This window comes from Panthera pardus, unplaced genomic scaffold (genome assembly GCF_024362965.1).
Source record: "Panthera pardus isolate Hobbes unplaced genomic scaffold, ASM2436296v1 HiC_scaffold_6, whole genome shotgun sequence".
NCBI classification, from domain to species: domain Eukaryota; kingdom Metazoa; phylum Chordata; class Mammalia; order Carnivora; family Felidae; genus Panthera; species Panthera pardus.
Genome location: NW_026526991.1, coordinates 122,464,544 through 122,489,966, shown reverse-complemented (window position 1 = coordinate 122,489,966; position 25,423 = coordinate 122,464,544). Strand labels below are relative to the sequence as shown.

Below are 25,423 nucleotides of genomic sequence, written 5' to 3'. Positions count from 1 at the left end.
AAACCAGTTAACAGCCAATTACCATTGAGAACTGTAAAAAAGAAAGCAAAGGTTCTGTAAGTTAAGAAAACTGGCCCCTGGATCCCTCCTTGGAGGGTAAGAAATGGATGCACCTAAACCCCAAATGTGCAAAAAAAAACAAACAAACAAACAAACAAAAAACAGTGGAGTCCAGGCTGTGCCCATCTGGTGAGAGGGCACCTGCATGGCTCCATCAGGCTTCAGTGGCTTGTGGCTCAGCGTGGCTCTGCCCAGCACTGCTCCATCATCCGGGCCCAGCACTTTCATCTGAGAAGACTGTACCTTCTTCAGATTTTCTCTTTTTTTTTTTTTTTTTATGGCTTTGGCCTCATGCATCTGGGAGCCTTCTGACTACGTCTTATTATGACTACATTTTAAAGGAAATTATTGTCTACTAAGAACAAAAACATGAATGACTGACAGTATTAAGGGTCCCAGAGAGAAAACACAGTTATGGAAAGTCTGATAACAGGTAGGAAAAGAAGCACCTGCTATAAAAGAAGGGAGATAGTATGATATAGTGGTCAAAACTCAAGAGATGTGGAGTCAAACATTTGTGGATTGAAATTCTGGCTCTGTTATTTCTAGTAGTTTCAACTTATTACTTGTTTTTGTTTGTTTGTTTTTGTAAAGGTTCTTTTTAATTTCAGGCTTATTTAATGGGGGGTGCCTGGGTGGCTCAGTCAGTTAAGCTTCTGGCTTTGGCTCAGGTCATGATCTTGCGGTCTATGGGTTTGACCCCCACACTGGGCTCTGTGCTGACAGCTGGAGCTGAGCCAGCTCTGAGCCTGGAACCTGCTTTGGATTCTCTCTCTCCCTCTCTCTGTTCCTCACCCACTCATGCTCTCTCTCTCTCTCTCTCTCTCTCTCTCTCTCAAAAATAAATAAATATAAAAAAAAAACTTTCAAGAAATGTTGAAAGAGTTCCCATATAGCTTTCCTCAGTGTTAACACCTTATATGCTTGTGGTACAATTGTTGATAACAAGAAGTCAACACGGGTACTGTACTCTTAACCAGTGTAAGGCCTCGTTCATATTGGTTGATTGTCCCAAACCATCCATTTTTCTTATTCAGAATCCGGTCTATGACCTACATCGCATGCATTTGTCCAGTCTCCTAGCCTCCTTCAATCTATGACATTTCCTCAGTCTTTGTCGTTCATGAACTTGATACTTTTAAAGGGTATTGGATAGTTATTTCATACAATGTCTCTGATTTGGTGTTTGTCTGCTATTTCTTCCGTGTTTTAACACAGGTCTCTGTTTTCAGACCAAATTACTTTTTGTGGCATTACAGAAATGGCATTCTGTCCTTACTTGTGCATCATATCAGAAAGTACATGATGTCACTATGCCTGGCTTCTGGTGATGTTAACTATGATCACCTGCTTCAGGGGATGCCTTCTAGAATCTTCTCCTTCACTATAAAGATACTGTGTTTCCTTTTATAATTATCAAATATCTTCCTTCAAGACACTTCCTGACTATGCAAGTTTCCTGTTTCTTATCTTACTTTTGCCTTCTAATGTTACCATGCATACTTGCTAAATATAGGCAAAAATACTTAGCAGAACATCTAATATATTAAATGCTAACTGCATTTTCCTACCAACAGTAAATATAGTAGTTATGATTATTTCAATATAACAGAAATGAGGGCATCATAACATTGCTCAGAAACATATTATTGAATTGTGGTATAATTCTATTAGTAAAGCAATTTGCCTTCATTGATGTTAAACACAACACATATTACATCACTTCCAACTATTAGGAATCAAATAGGGAGCCATTTTTCTTTAGGAAACTAGTTTTAAGGAACTCTTGCTATGCTAGACACCTTCATGTGCATAAGGTAATATTCACTATCATTGACTAAATGCTTATGAAGATCCACATGTTATTTGGTCATTCAATCTGTGTAATACGGTTTAAAGAAATGTCTCTTTTTTAAAAAAAGAATTTTTTAATGTTTTTTTTTATTTTGAGAGAGAGGGAGAGAGAGAGTGCACGCACACATGCATGTGCAGGGGAGAGGCAGAGAAAGAGGGAGAGAGAGAATCCCAAGAAGGCTCTGTGCTATCAGTGCAGAGGTCCACGTGGGCCTCGATCTCATGAACCCTGAGATCATGACCTGATCCAAAATCAAGAGTCAGACGCTTAACTGACGGAGCCACCCAGGCACCCCGAAAGAAATGTCTTGACTACAGATGAGCAAACTATGGCTTACATTGGTGACATGATGAAATCACACAGCTACTAAGTTCCAAAGCTGGGACATCATTTCAAGTCTCTGACTCCAAAACCATGCTAGATCATTAAAACTTAGGAAAGAACCATTGAAAATTTAAAAATAAAGCTTCATCTGGTTCCATTAAAGGAAGATTCTAAAATGTGTATCAGGTGGTTAATAAAGAACTAAGACTGCAGTAATCTCTTCTAAATATTTATAAGTGAGTGAGTTTTATGTTTACCTTATCCAGGTTCAAGAAAGTTACTCAATTGTTTTGTGCGTTCTCGAAGAACATATCACATCTCAATTAAGATATTAAGTTTATTTATAATTACTATAAAAAAGTTATCCTAATAAGAATGATTATTCAATCATTTTATTTATGAGAGATATAAATCTTATTGGAAATGAAATCGTGTATTCAGGTATTCTAGAAGAAAGTCAGTATCACTAGAAATATCCATGTAAATTAAGCAAAATACTTTTTCTTCAATTTTTCAGTTACTCTCGAAGTTAACGCTTAGCATAAATAAACACACTGAAAATATGTCTTAAGATTTATTTCATGTACTTTTGGAAATATTTTTAGAAAAAGTAATGCAGATCTCATTTTTCCAATAATAATGATAATATCCCATGAATTTGAGAGACCCAAGGTAGAAATATGTGCCCCTCAAACATAATATTGTTTAAATGATTAAAAATAGAATGTTAAGGGGCACCTTGGTGGCCAACTCTTGATATCAGCTCAGGTCGTGATCTCACAGCCTTGAGATTGAGCCCCACAATGGGCTCCATTTTAGCATGGAGCCTGCTTGGGATTCACTCTCACTCCCTCTGCCTCTCCCCCACCCACATGCTCGTTTTCTCTCTCTCAAAATAAATAAATAAACATTTAAAAAATAGAATGTTGAAATATGTGGATAGAAATTAATGATCAATTAATGAATTCATTCTTGCATAAATGAATAGTCCCTAAATTCTTTGGACCATTTCCTATCATGAACTCATGAAATTAGCAATTACTTAAAGTTTAGTTACTACTGATTTTCTTGCCACAAGCTTTTCATCAGGATTATGTCTTAAACAAATGACATAAAGACTTGGGGGAACCGGAAAAATGTAGCTTTATTACCGTACATAAGAAGCTGTCTTCAAACAAAAAGTTTTTATTAACAACATTTTAAAAAGTAGCTTTTAGAATTATAAGTGTGCCCACTCCATATTCTTAATTTGTATTAGGTTTCTGTCTTCAAGGTCTTACCGGCATTGACAAATTAATTTATCATTGTAATACCACTGAGAAATAGGCAAGCAAGTTAAACTGGAATAGTGTTTACTTAGGATTACAATTCCTCTGTTATTTAAAAAGAGTTAGCAGAGATCACAATAATTAGTCTGAAAACAGATAGCAATAGGCATAAGAACAATATGTAAAAGAGGCAACAAGAAGTGCCTTGGAAATCTGAGAGGATAGCCCTAATGGAGCCTGATGGTCTGTTCCCAAGAGTATTTTCATAGGGCATGTTGTAGGAGGGCATGATGTGGTTTTAAAGGTCACAGTCATACATGGCTGTACCTGCCATAAATCTGCACCCAACTGTCTGGATTCTCTTCATATACTTCTACAGACTCTTCAAAGAATGTTCCGTTAATTTATCCTTCCCCAGATGAAGAAGTCGTATGCCATTTGTCTGTCTCGAAATTACCATTTCTCCTTTCAGATAATTCACTCCTTTCCACAGAGTGTAAGAAGGTAGCCAATTCAGTTGATTCCAGGTGTGTTGCCCATGCTCTTGAAATTTTCACTTCTAAGCTTTTATTTTGTATTTTGCCCAGACTGTTAATTTAGTTCTGTGACAAGTTTCCCAAACCCTTACCCCTTTTACATGGAATATCTCTTAAGGGTTGAGATCCAAGATAGGATAATGCTCAGGGTCTGGTAACTACACCAGGGTTTCAATGTTATGCTTGCTTTTGTTTACAGTGACTTTGTGACAAATTCCAGGGTTCTGGTTAGCCTTTCTGGTTGCAGAAGTGTCCCTTGTTGCATATTCAACTTGGGGTCATTCTTATTTATTTTTTATTATGTAAAGAATCCTTAAGTCATTAATCTTCTCACACCTAACCAAAATAGCTCTTTATCTCAATTGATGGCACAATAGTCCACTAGTCACCCCGCTAGAAACCTGTCCTCTTCCTAGACTATCCTCCCTCACTCCCGATTTAAATGTCCTTCCAATAATCATAAAGTCCTTTCAGTTTTGCTTTCTTTCTTTTTTTTTAATGTTTATTTTTGAGAGAGACAGAGACAGAGCGTGAGTAGGGGAGGGGCAGAGAGAGAGGGAGACACAAAATCAGAAACAGGCTCCAGGCTCTGAGCTGTGGGCACAGAGCCCCACACGAGGCTCGAACCCGGAAACCACGAGATCATGACCTGAGCCAAAGTCAGACGCCCAACCGACTGAGCCACCCAGGCTTCACTTTCTACCCCTATTTTGACCTATCGCTTCTGCTTCCATGCCTTAAGGTCTCATCTGGCTAACTTCCGTTTGTCATTTTAAAAGAGTTTCAGTGACATCTCCTCTGGGTTAGGTCGCCTGTCTTGGGCCTTACTCTGCCCCTGCCTAGCCCTATTGTTTATCCTTAGGTGATGTTCTCCTGCACCACTTTGTGAACTCCTCAAAGGAAGGAATGGGTAGGACCTATTGACTGTTGTATCCTCAGCCTCTGATTTAGGGACTGGTATATATAAGGTGCTAAATAAATGTTGTCAACTGGATGAACGAATAAATAAAACTTTTCTTCAGTGACCCGCATGCCTGTTTTATATACCACACTGAGGAAAAATAATGATCTAATTACCCAGGGGTAATGATATTGAATATATAATCATTTAGTGTCAAGGCACTCCCTGAAAACAAACAAACAAACAAATAAACAAAAACCACAAAGCACTCCCTGGGGGAAGAAAAAGCACTCTATAAAATTCCAGAGCTTTTGTTTTTCCTGTTTATGTTTTAATATTTTTCAGTTATGTGTTTTAAGGAGGGATAATCATAATTTTCAAAAACTTGCCTTTATGTATGACTTCTCATCGCTTTGTTTTAACATCTCAGTAATTAAGAGCATTGCCATCGCTGTCCACCACATGTGGGTTCAAATTCCAGTTTTCCTCTTAAGCTGTTCTTAACCACTCTGACACTAAGTTAGTTTCACTTTGATGCAGTTACTGTCTGAATCTTATGCAGTTGCTTTATGTGAGTCTGTATATGTAGAGAATGCTAGGTAGGATATCGTAAGAAGGCATACCTTGAGCTAAGAAGTCAAAGTAGGAGTTTCTGCGGATGTGACCTAGCTAGTCCCTGTTGATGCTTTGTCCCATATCCCTCTGCCTCCTTGAGTTCACCTGAAACCATGGAGGGCAGTTCTAATATACCAGCAACTTACCAGCTCAAGTGCTGTGTCTCTTCTTTCTGTCTGAAGGCACAAGCACAGGGAGTCTGGGGGAGGAGGGGAATTAACCTCCAGTCGGTAGGAGATGGGAGTTAATGGATAAATGTCCCAGCCTCCTGACATCCAATGAGAAGATTCTAAGGCATGTTTTCCTTCTTGTTTCTCAGAGGCTCTCCAAGAGGAGAACTAGCTATAACAGTAACATACCTAGAAGTGTATCTACTACTGATTGCTCTTTTCCTTGTCTGGCTTTTCCCACTTTCTGGAGCAAATACTTCCTGATTACTTTCCAAACAAACCATCTGCCCCTAAATCCTTATGTCAGAGTTGGTATTTGGGGTGCCAATCAAACTAAGCCAAGGCTTAAAGAATATGGAAGCCATGGCCAACCAAGTTTGAAAGACTGTGACAGTCATAAGCGACAGCTTGTAGCAGTACCAGAACCAACGCTTAAAGGTGGGAGGTTCAAGGGAACTAAAAGAAAGCTCTAGAAGACTTGCTGGAGCAGAAAATGTGAAGGGAAAATTGTGAGGTAGCAGGGGCCAGTTAGTGTTGGGCCTTAGAACATATTGTCACCATTTTGACATGATTTCAGAGAGGGTTGGATCTGGATTGAATGATTTCAAGTGGGGGAGTGATGTGCTAGATAATATGGAGAATGACTTCTAGGGGAATTGGAGCCAAGCCTAGGAGGAAATTTTTAGGAACCTACATTTGGAAAGTATTATCCACAGAGAAATGGTGGATTTCACCGTTATTGAGAAGGTGGCATCTTTCTAAATTTGCATTGCTATCCCTTCAGTGTCCGTGAAGCGGTCATGGTGGTAACTGGGGTAAACTGGTCCTTTACACAGGGAAGCATTTCAATCATTGATACTGTTCTTCAGAATAATATATTAACAAAATTTCCTTGAGAATGTCTTTATTTCTCAAGAAAAGTCAAACTTACATATGTGTGTGTCTCATTCTTCTTTTAAAAATATTGAAATGTGTGGTTGCAGAGACACTAATATCCTATTCCTCTGGTTCATCTTTGGGAGAGTAATTGATAGCATTTGTGAGTAATACATATTTAAACCAAACTCCTATTCTGGAAGTAAGGGTTCCGAAGGGTGATGAATTTTACCAGTTTGCTCATGAGCATGGAAATAAATTACAACGATGAAGAACAATATACCACAGCAAGCGCCTTTATAAAATTATTTTGGATGTCTTTTATGAGATACCCAATTTTGCCATTGGAAGCTTTTATTTTAGGGTTATTAGTAACCACTCATTTCAGTTAGTGCCGTGAAAATGGGTTTTGTTGTTCCCATCAGTCAGCATAAAATAAAAATGGTGATAAACCCTCTCGGAAGATGCAGCTTTCATTACAAAGGAGGGAATGAAAACCTAATTGAAAGTTACTGTAAATTTTGAATCATTAATTTCATGCCAAATAAGTCATTAGAAATCTCTGATGGATGTAAAAACGCGATCATTTGCAAAATTGGAATGAGCAAAATTCAATCTAGATATACTTCTCTATTTTTTTTTAATTTGTATATTGGGAGAGCTGTAATATAGACTGTTGAATTTCAACATGAAAACCTTTTGCTGTAGGTAATTGGTGCGTGCTTTTGGGCTCTAAACCAGGTAATTAATTTCTTTCTGGCACCTTTTATTTCAGTTGGTCATTTTTGTTATAACTCACTTTTTTCTTGCTTCTTGCCTAATAATAATATATCTGGTTTGTATCACTTCAAACATATGAAAAATCTAAGGTTTTTTGTTTTGCTTTGTTGTGTTTTGTTTTTATTTTACTGTATATATTATATATATTTATTATATAAATTATATGTGTATTTAATATATAAATATATGATATAAAATATAAATACATATTTTATAAATAATACAATAATAAGTAAAACTACATATATATGTATGTATATATGGTCCCTTTTTTCGAACAAAGAGGGGTGAAATTTATGAGCTTTCTTCTTAAGTCTCTCCAGTTTTCTTCTAAAGTAGTTAAGTAGGCAAAGTAGTTCTCCAATAAGCAGCATTTTTTATTCTTTGACTCTGTGCTTTGTAAAGTGGACATAATATACCAAATACAGAGAGTTTATCGCACCAAAAATAAAAATATCTGCAGGTCTAGATCAGAGTGCAAGCTATCTTGTTACATGAAACTGCCTTTCATTATGAAATGTACAGAAGACAAATTGAATACATAATTACATAAAATAAATTTTTTGCTGCCTTATTCAGTGAAACTTGATAGATGACATGTTCTACTGTGTTGGAAAAAACTAATCAAACTAAAAATAGAATCCTAAAATTAATTGCTCACCATGATGACTGAACTGATTCTCAGTGGACGACTAAGAGAATTGGAGAGAATAGCCTGAATCACAGTTGAAAGTTCCAGATTCTTTTTGTAAGCGAAGAACAGACCAATAGACCATCACAGTCAACTTTTTTCTTCTCACATACTTCGAACACTTAATTACCAGAGAAAAGAAATCCTTTATTACCACCAGGGATTCAAGGTCGAACAGTCAACTACAATAATAGTAGTTCAAAGTAGAAGCATCATTTTTTTTTTAACTGGAAGGCTTTCATTTTACATTTACGATTATGTACATTATTGATTTTCTTTTCTGGTTGTTGTTCCTTGCAGAGAGTGAATCTGTCCTTCGATTTCCCATTTTATGGCCATTTCCTACGTGAAATCACTGTGGCAACTGGGGGTAAGTGTTTTTCTACCCATCCACCCTAAATAATCTACAGTTTCACTATAGTTATTTTCAATTTACATTTCAAGAGGAACATTTATTGGGAAAACCATTGCCTTCTATCACAAAGTCATGGGTGTAAATCAAATCTAAGAAAGAGTATAGCTATTGGAAAAACTTCAGCAGAAAAAAAAGGTGGAGTTATAATTTTCAGCTTAGATTCATCTGTTTTCTTTATACTTTTTTTTTTCCTTCTTTTTCCTTCTATGTTTTAATTCATCTTTGGTAATATGGTAAGACTGCATAAATGGGAACAGACCTAGAAAAGAAAAAGGTGTTTAAGGAACCTGCTGCGGTATTTTTCTTTCTTTTAATGTATGTAATTGATTAATATAAGTATGTATACACACATCCTCATTATATTACCTTTAATTATTTGCCCCCCCCCCACTCTTTAATACCACCTATGTTGACTGGCAACTAATTTAAATTTTAAAAGTAAACACTGAGATTCAGTTGGGATTCTTTTAGTTTTATTTTTCTGCACAACCTTTGGATATTAGTATAGAGATTAGCAATACTCTTGAAAGGCAATTATCGTTTTTTTAGTATATCCCAGAAGTCAGAAAAATTTAATCCTTGAGTGCTACTAGCAGAGATAAGCAAAAGGCCAGAGAATATCCCTGTGTTCTGAGGGAAAAACATAAACATGGAAGCGTAAGTCAAGAAATAAGTTAAAAGAAAACCAGAGGTGGAATGGAGTCTACATACAGAGCACCCAAGTCTAATGCACCTTGTACAGGAGTCCCTTTCCTTCACCAGGTTTCATTATTGATCTTCTGAATGGTAAGGAAGTCATGTGGATCACTCGTGCCACATTTTAATATAAAATTTAGAAGATACATAGGATTCAGAATAAGACTTATAATCAGAAATATCAACAAACAAACAAAAGTTTTTGAGCACCTACTCTGAACAATGGGAAATAAAGCTATGTCTGCCTTGGGATTATATAGCCTAGGGGACTATTAGAGTGAAGCAGAATGTGGGGGTTCCTTAGAAAATACATATGATGAAATATGGGTTTCCAGGGATGACAAAGCTGAGCCATCTGTGAAAGTCCAGTAAGACTTTATAGAAAAATTGCTGTTTGTGATATTTCTTAAATGATGTCTCAGTTTCTGTGGTTGTGTAGGGAAGGAAGGGTAGGTCCCACGGAAGAACACCTTGAGTAAATACACAGAAGAAGAAATGGGTAAGGTGTATGTAGGATAGCAAATAATTGAGTTTGAGAGAAGCTGGGAGTAGATTTACAAAAAAAAATGTGGCATATTAAGAAGAGAAAGGTAGATTGGGACAATTTTATATATTGCCTCAAGAGTCTATGTGAGTCATTAGTCCTTAATTAGTAAGTAATAAGCTTTAAGAAGCTGAACCCAGACGTTTGTATAATGCCTTCAAGTGTAAAAAGACTGGGGTTGCTATGTATAATTGGAAGAATACTGCAATAGTTTGTGTGGCACATATTGAGAGCTTTGGCAAGCCTGTGGCTTTTTCAAATCAAGGGAGAGAAATGATGCTGTCAGCAGAAATCACAAACTCAAGCAGAAGAGCTGGTTTTAGGGAACGCCAATGGCTTCAGTTCTGACACTATTAAATTTTGTGTAAAGAAAGGACTAAATATAAGCAAAATTCCCACAAGGACCATGTCTTTTTGAGCTTGCCATGCATTTCTGTGCTAGTATGATGCATGGCACTTAATAGACATTTAATTAATGTGTTGAAGGATTGAGAGAAAAGGAAAAAGGTAAAAATGAAAGATGGCCCCTGACACTATGAATTACATCATGCTTCCTAGCATCTTTGAAGTATGATATGAACATGGCTATTTTATAAGCTGGACATTAAGCACATTTTCTAACATCTGAATTTTAAAAAGTGTTCCACTGAATTTTAAACAGTGAATTATTAATCACGTTTGTTCAAAATCTGTACACACGGTGGGAAAAATACGGACCCCTTTGATTTTCAGCTGCTCAAATTGTTTTATCTTTAAAAGTCATGTCGGTGATTCAGCCAATATGAACTAAGATTTCCCTTAGCTGAGTTGGTAGGAAAGAAACCCAAACAAATAGCTATGTCATCTTTACTGCTTCAAAGTACCAATTTCCTTTGAAAAGATCCTCAAGATAAGTGAAAAATCTGGTATCTTAAATGATCTCCATCTTCTTTGAAGAAAGCACTAATGTAAAGAAACATTTTTTTTCTCTCTACTTAAAACATGCTAGCCTCGAACTTCCACATATAAATCTACACCCTGTTTAGAGAGGCATAACTGAGATAATTTAGACACTCACCTGGGTTTCTTCAAAACAAAACAAGAATCTCCTGTAAAAGTTTTTGACTAAATAAAAAGCTTGTTTGTGCGTTTATTGTTTATTTATTCAGTCACTATTGATTGAACCCCTACTGTGTGAAAGGCACAGGATGTGATATTTCACTGTATCCAGAGAAGGGTAAAATATGGATCCTGCTCAGGATCTTAGAATCTAAGAAGAGGAAGGAGCGGGGGGCGCCTGGGTGGCTCAGTCGGTTGAGAACCGACTTGGCTCAGGTCATGATCTCATAGTTTGTGAGCTCGAGCCCCGCATCGGGCTCTGTGCTGACAGCTCAGAGCCTGGAGCCTGTTTCAGACTCTGTCTCTCTCTCTCTCTCTGCTCCTCCCCTGCTCGTGCTCTGTCTCTCCGTCTCTCTGTCCCTCTCTCTCAAAAATAAATAAACATTAAAAAAATTTATTTTAAGAAGAGGAAGGAGTATATAACTAAGCTTCAGAGGACGATGACTCTAAATACTGGAGGGGCAGAAGGTTGCTCCCAGGCCATTCCCATTGGGCCAGTCAAGAACGGGTTTGTCACACTGCCCTTGAGGGAAGGTAGAATTTTAGTAGGCAGAGAGGCAGGTTGAAAAAAACACGGGGAGGGAAGGGGCATTCCAGACAAAGGGATGCTGAACTAAGGGACAGTGCTGAACCTGTAGCCAATATATCTGGAGGACTGTCACGTACATCTGTTTATCCCGATTGGAGGGTTGGAGTTAAAGTCTAGTGAGGGGAGATGAGAAGAGTGATGTGAAATACCTTGAATAGTATCGATTTGATGATATCCAGCAAGTATCAGGGTTTTCTGAGTAGAGAACAGATCTGGCCTGTGCTGGCCGTGGAGAGCAGGGTAAGGCGAGGGCGGCCAAGGCGAAGAAAGCAATTAGCAGCAGGGCTTTTGGTATTTCTGCATGGATCGTGGCGCCTTAACCAAGGTGTGTGCAGTGAAGAAGGAGAGACAGAGTCAGTGCAGGACACATCGCTGAGCTCTTCAATCACCGTGGTTGCAAAGGTTTCCAGGCCACAGGATCCATTAGGATGCGGCGAGTAAAGCTACGAACCTCTTAACGGGGGACTTCTGAACCACAGACTTTTGATGGGTGCCGTCTGTGATTGACTAGGTGTGATAGGCAGGTGGACCCTCCTGACAAATGCTCGTCACATTAGAAATCTTGAAAAGTTATTACCCATGAATGGCTTGGGAGAAAAATTGAAACCACGGGTGAGGTTAAATCCAGTTGACCGCAGACCATTCTAAATAGACCCGGGACTGGGATTTTTTAAAGAGGGACGCATAGGTGTCTGTGAAACAGAAATGAATATTCTATCGACTGTCAGTTCTCCTCAACTGTATCTACAGATGTCTCTTGAACCTGTTTTTACATTGGATTTGGGAAAAAGAAAGCGAAATGTTAAAGTGGATATTTTAAGGTACAATCTCCTTCATTCCTACTACGCTGTTTTCCCGTTTCCCATGCCTCCTTAAAATGCAGCCCCCGCCCCTCTTCTCTCTCGCTGTTCACATAGACCCAAATTTCTTTACGACCGAAATGAGCTTAAAGATGTCTTGTGTCATTGCTAAGATCAACACCATTTCAAAACAGAAAATGGTTTAACAATACAGACATATATATAATTTATTGTGACCCGTCTTTGTATTTAAATATACATATTTCATCATGAATAAACTTAAGTTTCAAGCAAAAAATGTAAACAAAAACTTAAGCTTTGACCATTCATTTATAAATTATAAAAATGAATCTTTGTTTATTAGGCATTTTAATTTTCAAAAGCTTCAGTCATCCATACAAATAACGCACAAAGTGAATTAGAAACACCATCTTATTTTCTGGTTCACTGGTAACAGAATCTGAAAGCATCCATTTATCTTTCTATTTCAAAAATACTCCAGAATATAAATATTTCAGGCATTAAAAAACTAGTGTTTTGTGCATCTCATAAAAATATTTCCATTAATGGCGCCACTAAGCTGTGGTGTTGGCACATATCACACTGCCTTCATTTTCTCTCTAATACTCTAATTGGTTATTTTTTATTATTGGGCTACTAAGGTGATATTTTAAGTGTTTCAAAAAGCAGATTTAAGTATGGCGATTTGATTTTTAATTCCTGTGACCACCACTTATAATGACATTTTTTTCATGAGCCCATCATGGGAACCCAAAACTACGATGAGAGAAAAGGCAGGGGTGGGTAAGAGGTACTTTAAATAACAGGAAAGAGAAGGGTTGACAATATCCAGACATTTCGGGCCCCAGAATTTAAGTATGTAGACAGATGCCGGTTCATAATTAAAATTGTGTGTGGAATTGCCGACAGTTGCACATGAGATCAGGAACCAAAGATGATATAAATTTAAAAGACAATGATGAATATGTATTACTTACCTTGACTGAATGAAGGATTTGCCCTCCCTTTCCTTCTACATGAATTTCTAATTGGAGATTCAATTCAAAAAAAATGTTTAGAATTTTTTCTCAGGGTACGAAACAGTTGTATTCACACATCTTTCTTTTTCCAGTTTTTTTGGATATTAACTGACATGCAGCACTGTTTAAGTGGAAGGTGTTGAATTTTAGATCTATTTTATTTCATTTGCCGTATGGTAACTAATAAGATATAAAATTTTCATTATGTAATCAGTGTTTAATATACAAAAAATCAGTGCATGGCAGTAAAAAAGTCAAAAGGCAAAAGTAAAATATATATCTTCCTTCTTTCCCTGCCTCCTACTCCACCTGTTCCCTTCCCACAAAAAAACTGCTCAAATTTAGACTAATTTCTTAAATTTGGTCTATAATCATTTGGGTGGGTTTTTTTTTCACTTTTAAGTACCCAATAAAAGAGGTTTAACATGAAAATGTAGTGCAAATTGTTTTGATTAGGTTTTCCGGAAGTATATTAGCAAATCTTCCAGCTTCTTTTTTGTTCTCGCTTTCAAATAGTAATATTTTAATTGCAGTCCTAAGTAATATTTCATGCGTTTTAGAGGGACTTGATTAATAACAGTTATAAAAGCTTTTCTAAGACTGGAAGAGAGTTAGTTATTACTCATGATGATCGATTTATAAATACCAACCCCATCGTCTTTCAAATATATAACCTCAGAGGACAGAACAGAATGCATCTATTAACTTTCTGAATCTAGCAAAAAAGTCAATGTGGAGTTATTTGCCTTTTAGTATTATTATTACTATTGTTATTATTATTAAGAGAAAGCAGAAGTTATGGGTTTCTGGAGATGTGATGCATGGAGGGAAAGTACTGAAAGGATGGATGCTGGACAAAAGTAAATCCATCCCATATGATTCATTAATTTAAAGTAACAAACAAGGGCTCAAGGGATTCTGAACAGAAAGATAAGTTTCGTGGTGTCTGCTTTGCTGTATCTAAATGATTTTCTGTGAAATACCTCAGAAAACCTGAGCGAGTTCATCTCAGCAGCCCTCCTAGATGATTGACTCTTCCCCATGCTGTCTAGTGTCCAAACGTAGATGCAGCAGATGCACCAACATTACATTTCTTTTCCCTGTGGCTTGATGAATTGCATGCTCTGAAGCTGTTCTGTTTCTCCTATGCATCAACACGTCACACGTCATTAGCACTGGCTTCTTGGGACTGAGGGTAAGTGTGGTTGGAGATTAGAGCCTTAGGAGATCCGGAGAGAGACCACCCAGGAGATAGACTTGAGTCAATAGCAATGAGTAAGAGAAATACGAGAGGCAGAAATATGGGTAGAACAAAGGAAGAAAATTATAGAAAAACAAAAAGGAGAGGACCATCGATGCGTGATGCTGAAGTCATGATTGCAGACAGGAATCTGGAAGGTTGATCAGCCAGGATGAAAGTGTGGGTGAAAAGCACATTCTCCAGGTTTAGCGCCTTCTTTTGCCATAACGGTCACAGAGGAGTCCACACATCACTACTGCTTAGACATTCACTTAGGAACATTTGCCTCTGGAAAAAAGCATCATGTATCCTCTCGGGGATCCAGACTTTATTTGAAACATTGGCAACAAATATTTTGCTTGCATCCTGTCCTAGTCACTGCATCAATAATTCAGAAAAATAACAATATTGCACAGATGCTCAAATAGATCACCCAGTTGAAAACACACGGAGTCTAGGTAACTAATTAATAAAGTCGCAGTATACAGCAGCTGCTCCATTGTCCAATCCTGGTAAGGAAGGGGAAAAAATAATGAGCAATGTGGGACTAACTTTGGACTCCAGCCATTTCAGGAATAAATTCAAAAGAGCTCCCTTAATTCCTCCTGAAGCCAGCAATTGAAATTCAGGTTTTTTTGGAGAAACAATCTGGCATCTAGGTTAAGATAAATGTATTTGAACCAGAATGTATAGGTTCATAAGTCAAACTAGTGATAGCTATTGTGATCTTTAGCAAATTCCTTTTTCTCTCTTGCCTCAGTTTTCCAGTCTGTAAAATAGCATAATAAAAGTACCTAGTTCAGAAATAATTTTGTTCAAGATTAACTAATAATACGTTATCAATACCTATTTCATAGAAAATGGTACAGTAATAGCATATATCATTATTATTATTATTATTGTCATTATTATTATTGCTATGCCTTTTTATATGTAACTTTTCTCTTTTATCCTTTACAAAATACCTCCTCTGTAAAGCTGTGCTTGCTTGTTAAAGTAGTTTGTTGTTTTCCTTGATGACGTTATCCATAGCTCAGAGGGTGTTCAGGAACCTAACTTGTCATTATCTCTAACAGCTCCTTTTAAAGGTTGGCTCACCCATTCATGAGTGGGAGGTATAATAGGATCTTGATGACTTGGGATGTACTCTTTATCAGCGTAGGTATATCTGTCACCTCTAACTGCAGTACAGAATCTCCTCTAAAGACACTCTGTGACTCTGAGTGTCTGAAAGGCTCACAAAATGTAGCCATTTTGGAAGGCAAGGTAGAAGAATCTTGAAATGTTCCTCCAATTGTGGTATGATAGGCAGTAACTGGATAACAGGTATTATTATAATCAGCAGGCCACATGCTTTTTAATCTACCCTTTGTATAACAAGAATGTTAAGGACAGATCATCAAAGCATAAAGTTAGCTATGGGTAACTGATGGTTTTGCTAATTGCTAATATTGCAACTTGAAAATGTATTGAAGACCCACCCACAAATGCAAAATTAAATATTTGTTTAAATTTATGTGTGATGTGTTGCCTTTGAGTTAGGAAACAGATTCCTTTATGTGTGCCTGTTCTTTCAATGCCAATCTTTATTTTTTTAGGATCCTTCCTTATTTTTTAATACTTTACAGAAAAACAGTAGATATAATGTGAAAACGGCTCAGAACTTTGTTCTCACTTCAACTGATGCAGCTGTAAGGCTGAAACATAGTATTAAAAATAATAATTCTAAATGTTTTGTTGGCTATTTCTGATGGGGTTATGGTGAGTTAAGATTACATTGTTGGTCTGACTAGCTGGAGGGCTACAGAGATATTTTCATTTAATCTGCTTGGATTATTGTTCAAATGAGAGGTTTCTGCTGAAAGCAAAGAAGATTAAAAAAAACACCTTTTAATTGGTTTATTATCAATTTTAACAGCTACTTTAAAAAGCAAGCATCATTTTAGTTAATAACTTGCAGAGAAAAATCCATAGTACTTTTAGATTACTCTAGAAAAAATAGAAAATTAGGAGAATTTGGAACAACTAGATTTTGCAAAAAAAGATATATTACATAAATGTTAAAGAGTAAAAACCCTTTAATTTTTTTAATTGTGGTAAAATATACATAGCATAAGATTTACCATTTATGGGTTTACTCTTTATGAATTTTTGTCATTGGGCTCAGCTCTGACATTTTGTTTTTCTCCTGGTTCTTTTTTTTTTCTTTGTTTAAAATGGTAATTCTTTAAGTAACTTATCAATTTGCCTCCAAAATGCATTCAAGGGGGCACCTGGGTGGCTTAGTCGGTTAAGTGTCCAGATCTTGGTTTCAGCTCAGATCATGATCTCATGGTTTTCTGAGTTCAAGTCCTGTGTCAGGCTCTGTGCTACCAGCCTGCTTGGGATTCTCTGTCTCCCTCTCTGTGCCCCTTTCCACTCGTGCTGTCTCTGTTTCTCTCAAAATAAATAAATTTTTAAAAAATGCATTCAAAGCACAGCTACTCCCCAAAGCTTGACACCAGTGCACTCTTGTACACAGTATTTACTCTTCTCACTTTTGACCTTTCTGGTTCTCAATAATTAGAGATTCTCTTGGAGAAGTTTTTAAAGCTATTTCTTTAGCATTAGATAAAATTGAATAAAACCAATTATATAATAAAACTGATTATATAATCCTAACCACTATTCAGTTTAAAAAAATAAGACATTTATGTAACTAAAATTTAAAGTGACAAGACTGTGTGTTAACATGGAAAGAACACTTAGTGATAACCAAGATATAAAATTTTAATCACATACAATAGTATTTATTTTAAAACACCATGTAAATAAATCAGAAGGGAAGGTAATGCTGGTTGTTCTGTAATGGTGGCAGTAAGAGTGGCTATTTTTCTGTTTCCTAGTTTCCAAATGTTAAATTGAAAATTAAAGTATAAAATTAAATTATTTCAATTCTTATATTTATTTTTGTAAAAAGTACTTAGGAGGGAGCATCTGGGTGGCTCAGTCGGTTAAGTGGCCGACTCTTGATTTCAGCTCAGTACACGATCTCACATTTCATGAGTTCGAGCCCTGCTCGCAGCCTGGAGCCTGCATGGGATTCTCTCTTTCCCTGTCTCTACCCCTCCTACTCTCTCTCTCTTTCAAAATAACTACATAAACTTTACAAAAAAAGTACATAGGAGTCTGATTTCTTTTCAATGTAAATGGCTACCAATTTAACACTATTTATTTTTTTTTATTTCTCCCACTGATATACAATGCTACTTACACGCTAAACTCTATTATTTTCCATAGGATTTGAAATATATTATGCAGATTAAACTGATTTATTCTATCAGAAATATAAAATACACTAGAAGAAAACTGGAAAGAATTACTTTGTAATTCTGAAATTGGGAGCGCTTTACTAAGAATAGTACAAAACCCAGAAACCATAAACTAAAATAGTAATATAACTACATATGTTAAAATTTGCATATATTAAAAACTCATGGCATTTAAACATCAACAATTAAGAAAAAGGAAATAACAACCTAGGAAAATATTTGCAACACACCTGACATTCGATGGGTATTTTCCTTAATATATAAAGACGTAGTGTAAGGAAAAGATAAATATGGAAACTAAGCAGTGAGCAAGTGACAGAGGCAGGTTATTAAAAAGGAATTATAGGAACTTCTGATTTTAGCTCCCCATTATAAAGATCTTAGAAGTTGTTACTACTAATCTAACAACAAGAAAAAGCTACACAGGCTGAAAATCAATAACTTTCATTGGACCCAATAGAGAGCTGAGATTACAGGACAAATCACCATCCCCATCTGGAGAGATAAGTGTATCCAGGGATTATAGTGGGTATCTGATTACCTAGAGCAGAAGCCACTGGCACTACAAATTGGTAATAACACCTAAATGGTAATTTCCAGAGTTGAAGTGTGGATTAGCCTAAAAGTAAGGAATTCTTGGAGTCTGCAGTCTTAGGGGCGCTATTCAGCTTCTATGGGCTTGACCTCTAGGAGCCCTATCTGGTTCTGAGAGTGAAAATCTGAAAAGCGTCCCCTCATGGCTCTTTTGGGAGAGAGGAAGAGGAATCATAATAAAATACATGCAGAACTTTCTCCAAAACAAAGGCCTAATCTTCAGGGGAAGATTGTTTTGCTAGGGCCTTAGCCTAGCTAGAGGACACTTATTTTTCCCACTAGGGCTGCCTGGAACCTTCCTGCCTCACATAAGGGAAAATAAAAATACATGGTCAACATGAGTCAGGGTTTCCAGGAAATAGACTGGGAATGCTACAGCCTACAGCAGGAGGCAGGAGAAAATGATTCCACTAGAAACACGCTTTGAAGGTCACAGCCCAAAGACATAGGCCCATTAAAAACTGAGAAACTTCTAAAATGGAAACATGAAGGGGCATCTGGTGGCTCAGTAGGTTAAGCACCCAACTTAGGCTCAGGTCCTGATGGCTCAGTCCATGGGTTTAAACCCCACGTTGGGCTCTGTGCTGACAGCTCAGAACTATCTTCCTCTTTGGATTCTGTGTCTCCCTCTCTCTCTGCTCTACCCGCCCCCCCATGTGCTATCTCTCCAAAGTGAATAAACGTTAAAACAACTGTTATTAAAAAAAAAAAGGAAATATGAAGAAAAAAAAGAATGGGAAAAAAAATCAAACATCCAAGAACTGTGGGACAATAATGTAAAGCTGTAACATATACGTCATTGTAATCTCAAAGGAGAAGAAAGAGAGCATAAAAGAAATATTTAAAGTAAAAATGGCGAACAACTTCCCAAAATCAATGGCAGTCATCAAACCAGGAACTCTGCAAACACCGTCCAGGAAAACAAACAAATAAAATAACATACCTAGGCATATAATTTTAAACTGAAAAATAAATAAATAAGTAAGTAAATAAATAAATAAATAGGAAAATCTTGAAAGAAGCCAGAGAAAAACCACACCCTACTTCAGAAGACCCAATCAGTACCCCTCAAAACTGACGTGGTCATCAAGATCAAAGGAAAGTCTGAGAAACTCTCACAGTCAAAGGAGCCTAAGGAGACATGACAACAAAATGTAACATGATGTCCTAGATGGGAATCTGGAACAGAAAAAGGACACGATGTAAACACTAAGCAAATCTGAGTATGTTTACTTAATAATTTTGGTGGTTAAGCACGTATCATGGTTTCATTGATTTTGGACAAAGATACCATATGAATAGGTGATGATGATATGGGGAATAGTATGTTCAGTTTATTTATGGACTGTGCATTACCTTCGCAACTTTTCTCTAAATCTACACCTATCTTAAAGTAAAAAGTTTAGGGGCGCCTGGGTGGCTCAGTCGGTCAAGCGTCTGGCTTTTGATTTCAACTCAGGTCAGGATCTCCCAGTCATGGGATTCAGCCCTGTGTCAGGCTCCATGCTGAGCGTGAAGCCTGCTTGGGATTCTTTCTCTCCCTCTGCCCCTCTCCCCTTCTCATGCTCTTTTTCTCTCTCTCTAAAATAAAAACAAAATAAATTAAGTTAAATTCAATTAAAATTTCATTTTTAAAAAAGGAAATGCACGTGGCTGTTAAACATGGAACAGCATGTAATCTCACTCCCAATAAGAGAGATGCAAAGTAAAACTATGATAATATATTATAATTTCCACTCCTGTGGATTGAAGAGATTTTAAAAGAGCAAGTTAGATAAATCAGAAACACTTTTTAGGGTATGGAGAAAAAGATACCCTCAAGTGTTGCTGGTGTTATTATCTATTAAAATATAAAATGTATACCTGACATTGTCATTTTCTATTTCTAAAAATGTATCCTGTAGGTGCACTCCCACATGTGTGAACTAATGTATAAGGAAATCTATCGCTAAAGTTTGGAAACAACCTGAATATCCACCCGTAAAGATGTTCAGGTTAGGCACAGGTAATCTAAATGATTATGTGCCCACAGAATGGAATATCATGGAGTCTTTAAATAGAGTGAGTTATTCTCTGTGACTTAGTGAAAAAAGCAAGGTGAAGAACAGTGTCACACGATATATGTACGTGTATGCATGCATACGTTTACAGGTATGTATTTATGCACACATAAACTACCTCTGAAATGATTTGGAAGAACATATATATGCTTTCAAGTGCGTAGAAAAATCTGGAAGGACATACAAAAAACTGTTAATAGTATCGATTCTTAGAAGAATTGGTGAGGAATGTCTGGGTGGCTGTTGGTTGAGCATCCGACTCTTGATTTCAGCTGAGGTCATGATCCAGGGGTCATGGGTTTAAACCCTGTATCAGGTTCGCACTGAGCGTGGAGCCTGCTTGAGATTCTCTCTCTCTCTCTCTCTCTCTCTCTCTCTCTCTCTCTCTCCCTCTCCCTCTCCCTCTCCCTCTCCCTCTCCCTCTCCCCCCCTCCTGCCTCTCTCCCCCCCTCCTGCCTCTCTCCCCAGATGGCACACTCTTTCTCTCTCTCAAAATAAATAAGTAAACTTAAAAAAAGAATATTTGTTTAAATTGTTTATTGAAGGATTTAGTAATGCCATCCTAAAAACAGAAACCGCAACTCTAGATTAATATCTAACATTCCTGAGAATAAACCTGAGTTAATATCAAGTTGCTGAATGTGGCAGTGAAAGAGGGGCAGAAAAGGATATTAGTGATTTTTGGTTTAAATGCTACAGTAATATTAAGAATAGTAGATATCCCAGTCTAATTAATCAACACATTTGTATGTTATTGGCAGCTATCTAGTTAATAATGTAATAATTAGAAGCTGGAAACAAATTCTTGGGTATTTCCAAGGAGAACTAGGAAAATGTAAGTGGTTTGCACCTGTTGTCATAAGCCTTGCAGATTTGGCAGCAAGAAATTCTGGGGTTTTGAGAGCAGACCAGTGAGAGAGGGTAAGTGAATTAGAAATGAGTAAAGCCAGAACCAGTGGCATTCCTCGCTGTGTGGCCCGGGACACTTTTATATCGGGATGTTCTTATGGACCAAACATCTGTGTCTCCCAAAACTTATATGTTGAAGCTCTAACCCCTAGAGTGGTTATATGTGGAGGTGGGTCTCTAAGGAAGTAATTAAGATTAAATTGTGGTCATAAAGGAGGGCCCTGGTCCAATGGGATTAGTGCCCTTATAAGAAAAGGTACCAGAGAGCTCATTTTCTCCCTGGGCACATTCAGAGGAAAGACCATGTGAGGACTTACTGGGAAGGTGGCTGTCTGCAAGCCAGGAAAAAAAGCCCTCAATAGAGACCAAACCCTGCTGGAACCTTGATCTTGGACGTTCCAGCCTCCAGAACTATGAGAAAATTAATTTCTGTTGTATAAGCCACCCAGTCTATGGTATTTTTTTTATGTCAGCTTGAGCCAACTCATACAGATGTCCAAAGGGCTTAGTGACTTTGGGCTTCAAACTCGGCAGGAGTCAACTCCAGAAATACAAATTTTCTGGAACAATGTGATTCGTTCTTGGCAATGTCCTAATTCTGAGTAACCTGTCTGTTAGCCAAACTATAAGAAGCAGGAGCCAGCCTCTGGGAAGCAGAAGCTTGGCTGGGTTTCAGGATTGGCTACATCAGGGTGGTAGAATGAGAAGGGCCAGTAATATGTTCTTGAAGCCAAAGCAGAGAGGCATTCTCATTAACCGAGACATTGTGGAAGGTGGGTAGGTGGCTGCTTCTCAGTGAAGGCATAGTGTCAGGGACTAGTGCAGGCCAGAAGGGATGAATTCCAGACCACAAGATTTCTCAAAAAGGACAGGCATACGTGACAACAGACAGCTGTTGGCTACTTTCAGTAGATACACTATTGCAGAGAAGGAAGGACCAGCCTCGTGGAACAAATGGCAAATACCTCAATCTAGTATGCAGTCAAGAATGCGTAGAAGGAGGGATTTCAAGACCAGCTCTGGAAGGTGCTGAGGAAGGCAGTGGTGCAAGTGAGGAATTACATTAGTTCTGGGTCTGTGAAAGTATCTCTGTTGAGAAACAGGTGACATTTTAAATATTGTCCAAGTGGCTTCCTTATTTCAGGGTATTCCTTGGCCAAGAAAGAGCTTGTCTGTTCTATGTAGACACAGAATATTTAAACGATTTGCCTTTTCTATGCACGTCCAGATGGCACACCTTTCCGGTCAAAGGCAAAAGCGTGCCTTTCTTCTTCCTCAAGAGGTGATGGGCTGTCCGTACAATGGCTGATCCCGCAGCATTTCTCATGCAGTTTGCCACCATGAGTACCAGGCTCTCTCGCCTGTTGGAGGAGGGAGGGAAGCCGTTACTCAATTCTGTTTAAAAAAAAAAGTCTTATTTTCACGAACTAAACTGGAATCGTGTTTTTCAACATTTCATGCCTGGCCGGGGGGTGCCGCTGAACTGGTGAAATGTTGGAATGAGTAGCAGACTGCCTCGGAATTACCTGGAGTGTTTCTTATACACGTGGATATCTGGTCCCTGCGTCAGACCTGTGTACATGGGCCAATGGAGAATTTCCATGTAGGAGGGGCAAAGCGTCAACCACCTGCTTGGAAGATGAGGGCACGGGAGGGATGAGCCTAGTTAAGGGTCTTTAGGCTGAGATTGCAAGTATGCACACCGTTTTTGCATTTCAATGTTCACACTGCTTCATTCTAATAAAAATAGCAGCAGTTTCAAACATTTCACATTTCAAAATGCATGTAAGATTTTTATTTTAATTTTTTAAGGTTTATTTGTTTATTTTGAGAGACAGACAGTACAGCGGGGGGTCAGAGAGAGAGAGAGAGAGAGGAAGAGGGAGAGAATCCCAAGCAGGCTCCCCACTGTCAGCACAGAGCCCAAAGCAGGGCTCAAACCCATGAAATTGTGAGATAGTGACCTGAGCTGAAACTAACAGTCAAATGCTTAGCCAACTGAGCCACCCAGGCACCCCTAAGATTTGTATTTTAATTAATTATCATCTTACAGGTTAGACAAGGCAAAGCTGATGTGGATGCTGGGGACTAAAAGCCCCATCCCCAGCCACTGCTAGGCACCCACATTTCCTACTAGATTAGGCTTTGTGTCAGCAGGACCCAGAAATCCTCCCAAGTGATTCTCATATTTATTACGCCTGCTAAGGGGACGATACACATTTTAAGAAACACACTGCCTTTATGTAATATCTGGTCTGTGGAGACTCTAGAGTAAAAATGAACTTGCAAAGATCTTTCTATTTGCACCATGGAGAAAGCAATTAGAGGTTTTAGGCATAAATTCAACTACAGCTGCCTATAAACCATAAGAGGAAAAAAAAGTCACTACTCATCCCTAGGTAGCGGCTCTAATTATTTTCTTGTAATAGTTTGACAGGTCAGGATTTAGACTACTGAGCACAGTGTTGCCTTTACAAAGCCCAATGTCACCTCTGTTTTGTGTCTGTCTTCTAGAGTTTTTCACTGGGGACGTGTACTTTTTCTCCCTTTTCTTGTGGTCTGGCAGTATGTAGAGATAGCGCCTGATGTCTTTCATTAACTTTTCCCCAAATCTGTGCTCTAAACTATAATGTGATTTATCCCCCCTACGCATTCTTTTTTTTTTTTCTTTTTTAATGTTGTTTTCTTTTGGAAAGAAGGGATTTCTGCATAGTCTCATCAGGATTTTCCCAATGCAAAACAAAGCACAGGTTGCGGTCTCCCCTCAGCAGGGTGCAAATGCAAAATTTTGGATAGCCACTTCAAGTTAACATTATAGTCAGATGCTATGTGGATTAGATCTCAGAAAGGGCATAGCAGAGAAGACTTTATTTTTTCCCTTTCTCAAGATAGGATTCCATGAGACCCTATCTGTTACCACCACCTCATTCAAATAAGTCATTCTGAAAGTGAACAACATTTGTAGGAGTTCCTTGAAAAAGCGAGCCTACGGCACACCAGAGCTACAGGCAGAGAAGGCGTATAAATGCCAGTCTGAATAACCACCGCGCCACTTTCACTTGGCTTATATTAAAAGCAATGGCTTTTCTAAGATTGAAGTGTTCTGTACGAGAGCCTTTTGTACCCTAAATGCAAGGCAAAGGGGCATATTAAAAAAAAAACAGTTCTTCTAAATTTTAAAGGACAGGGAATAAATTCATAATGAAGAAGGAACTTTGTGAGTCCCCGTGGTGGAAAGGCAGAAATAAGAAAGAAAAGATATCAAAAAATATCATTATCGGGGTCTGGATTTTATGACATATCGATCTATTTTGGGTTGTTAGTTCATCTGTGCATGGCTTAGCCTTTCTGACGGGAGTCAAAGCTGCTTCCTTTTGACCCACCCTATAGGGGCCAGCATGGACCCCAGCATTTTATCTGGGAACCACCTATTAGATTTGTAGACCCCCCATCGCTTCTCGGCCTTTTGGCTAAGATCAAGTGTAGATTTGTAGACCCCACCCTCAAGCCGCATGCTTCGACTTGAGGAAGATGTCTTCCTATGTGCTGCTCGGCTTGAAGATATTGAGAATCTACCTATAACTCACATCGTTTAAGATAATTTATTCACAGTAAACACAACACGAAAATGTTCGGTTTGCTGAATCATTTTTAAAATTTTCGCCAAGGTGTCCATTTCCATGTAGTAAAGTACAATCCGTTATCTTCATTCCATTTGCCTTAGCCAGAGGGTGGCTTCAACCCATAAAAACTGATGTTGTCCAGTGAGATAGTCATTTGTTGAGCTACACGTGTAAAACCCTGAATGATCATGCAGTCACCGGGACTTTCTAACCTCAAGTGATTTTTCTTCCCCAGTGCATACCGTTTAAGTATCTTGACCTTGATACTTGGCAGTTGGACATCCTATGCCTGATAAAGAGCCACTCAGTAGCAATGAGAAAGTAGTATCTTAACCTAATGAAGTAGATAATTTAAAACTCAGAGAAGTATATTTACAGTTTGCTTTAAAACAAAAATAAGTAGTGGACATCTAGAAGCAGCATTTTTG

The 25,423-nt window shown here is 37.9% G+C and overlaps 1 protein-coding gene across 1 annotated transcript in view; it reads left to right on the top strand.

The window, feature by feature from the left end:
• PLXDC2 (plexin domain containing 2) overlaps positions 1-25,423 on the top strand; it is a 448,391-nt gene that overhangs the window by 240,119 nt on the left and 182,849 nt on the right. Inside the window, 1 exon segment of the mRNA XM_019460620.2 lies at positions 8,377-8,446. Within this exon segment, the coding sequence (XP_019316165.1) occupies positions 8,377-8,446 (70 nt within the window).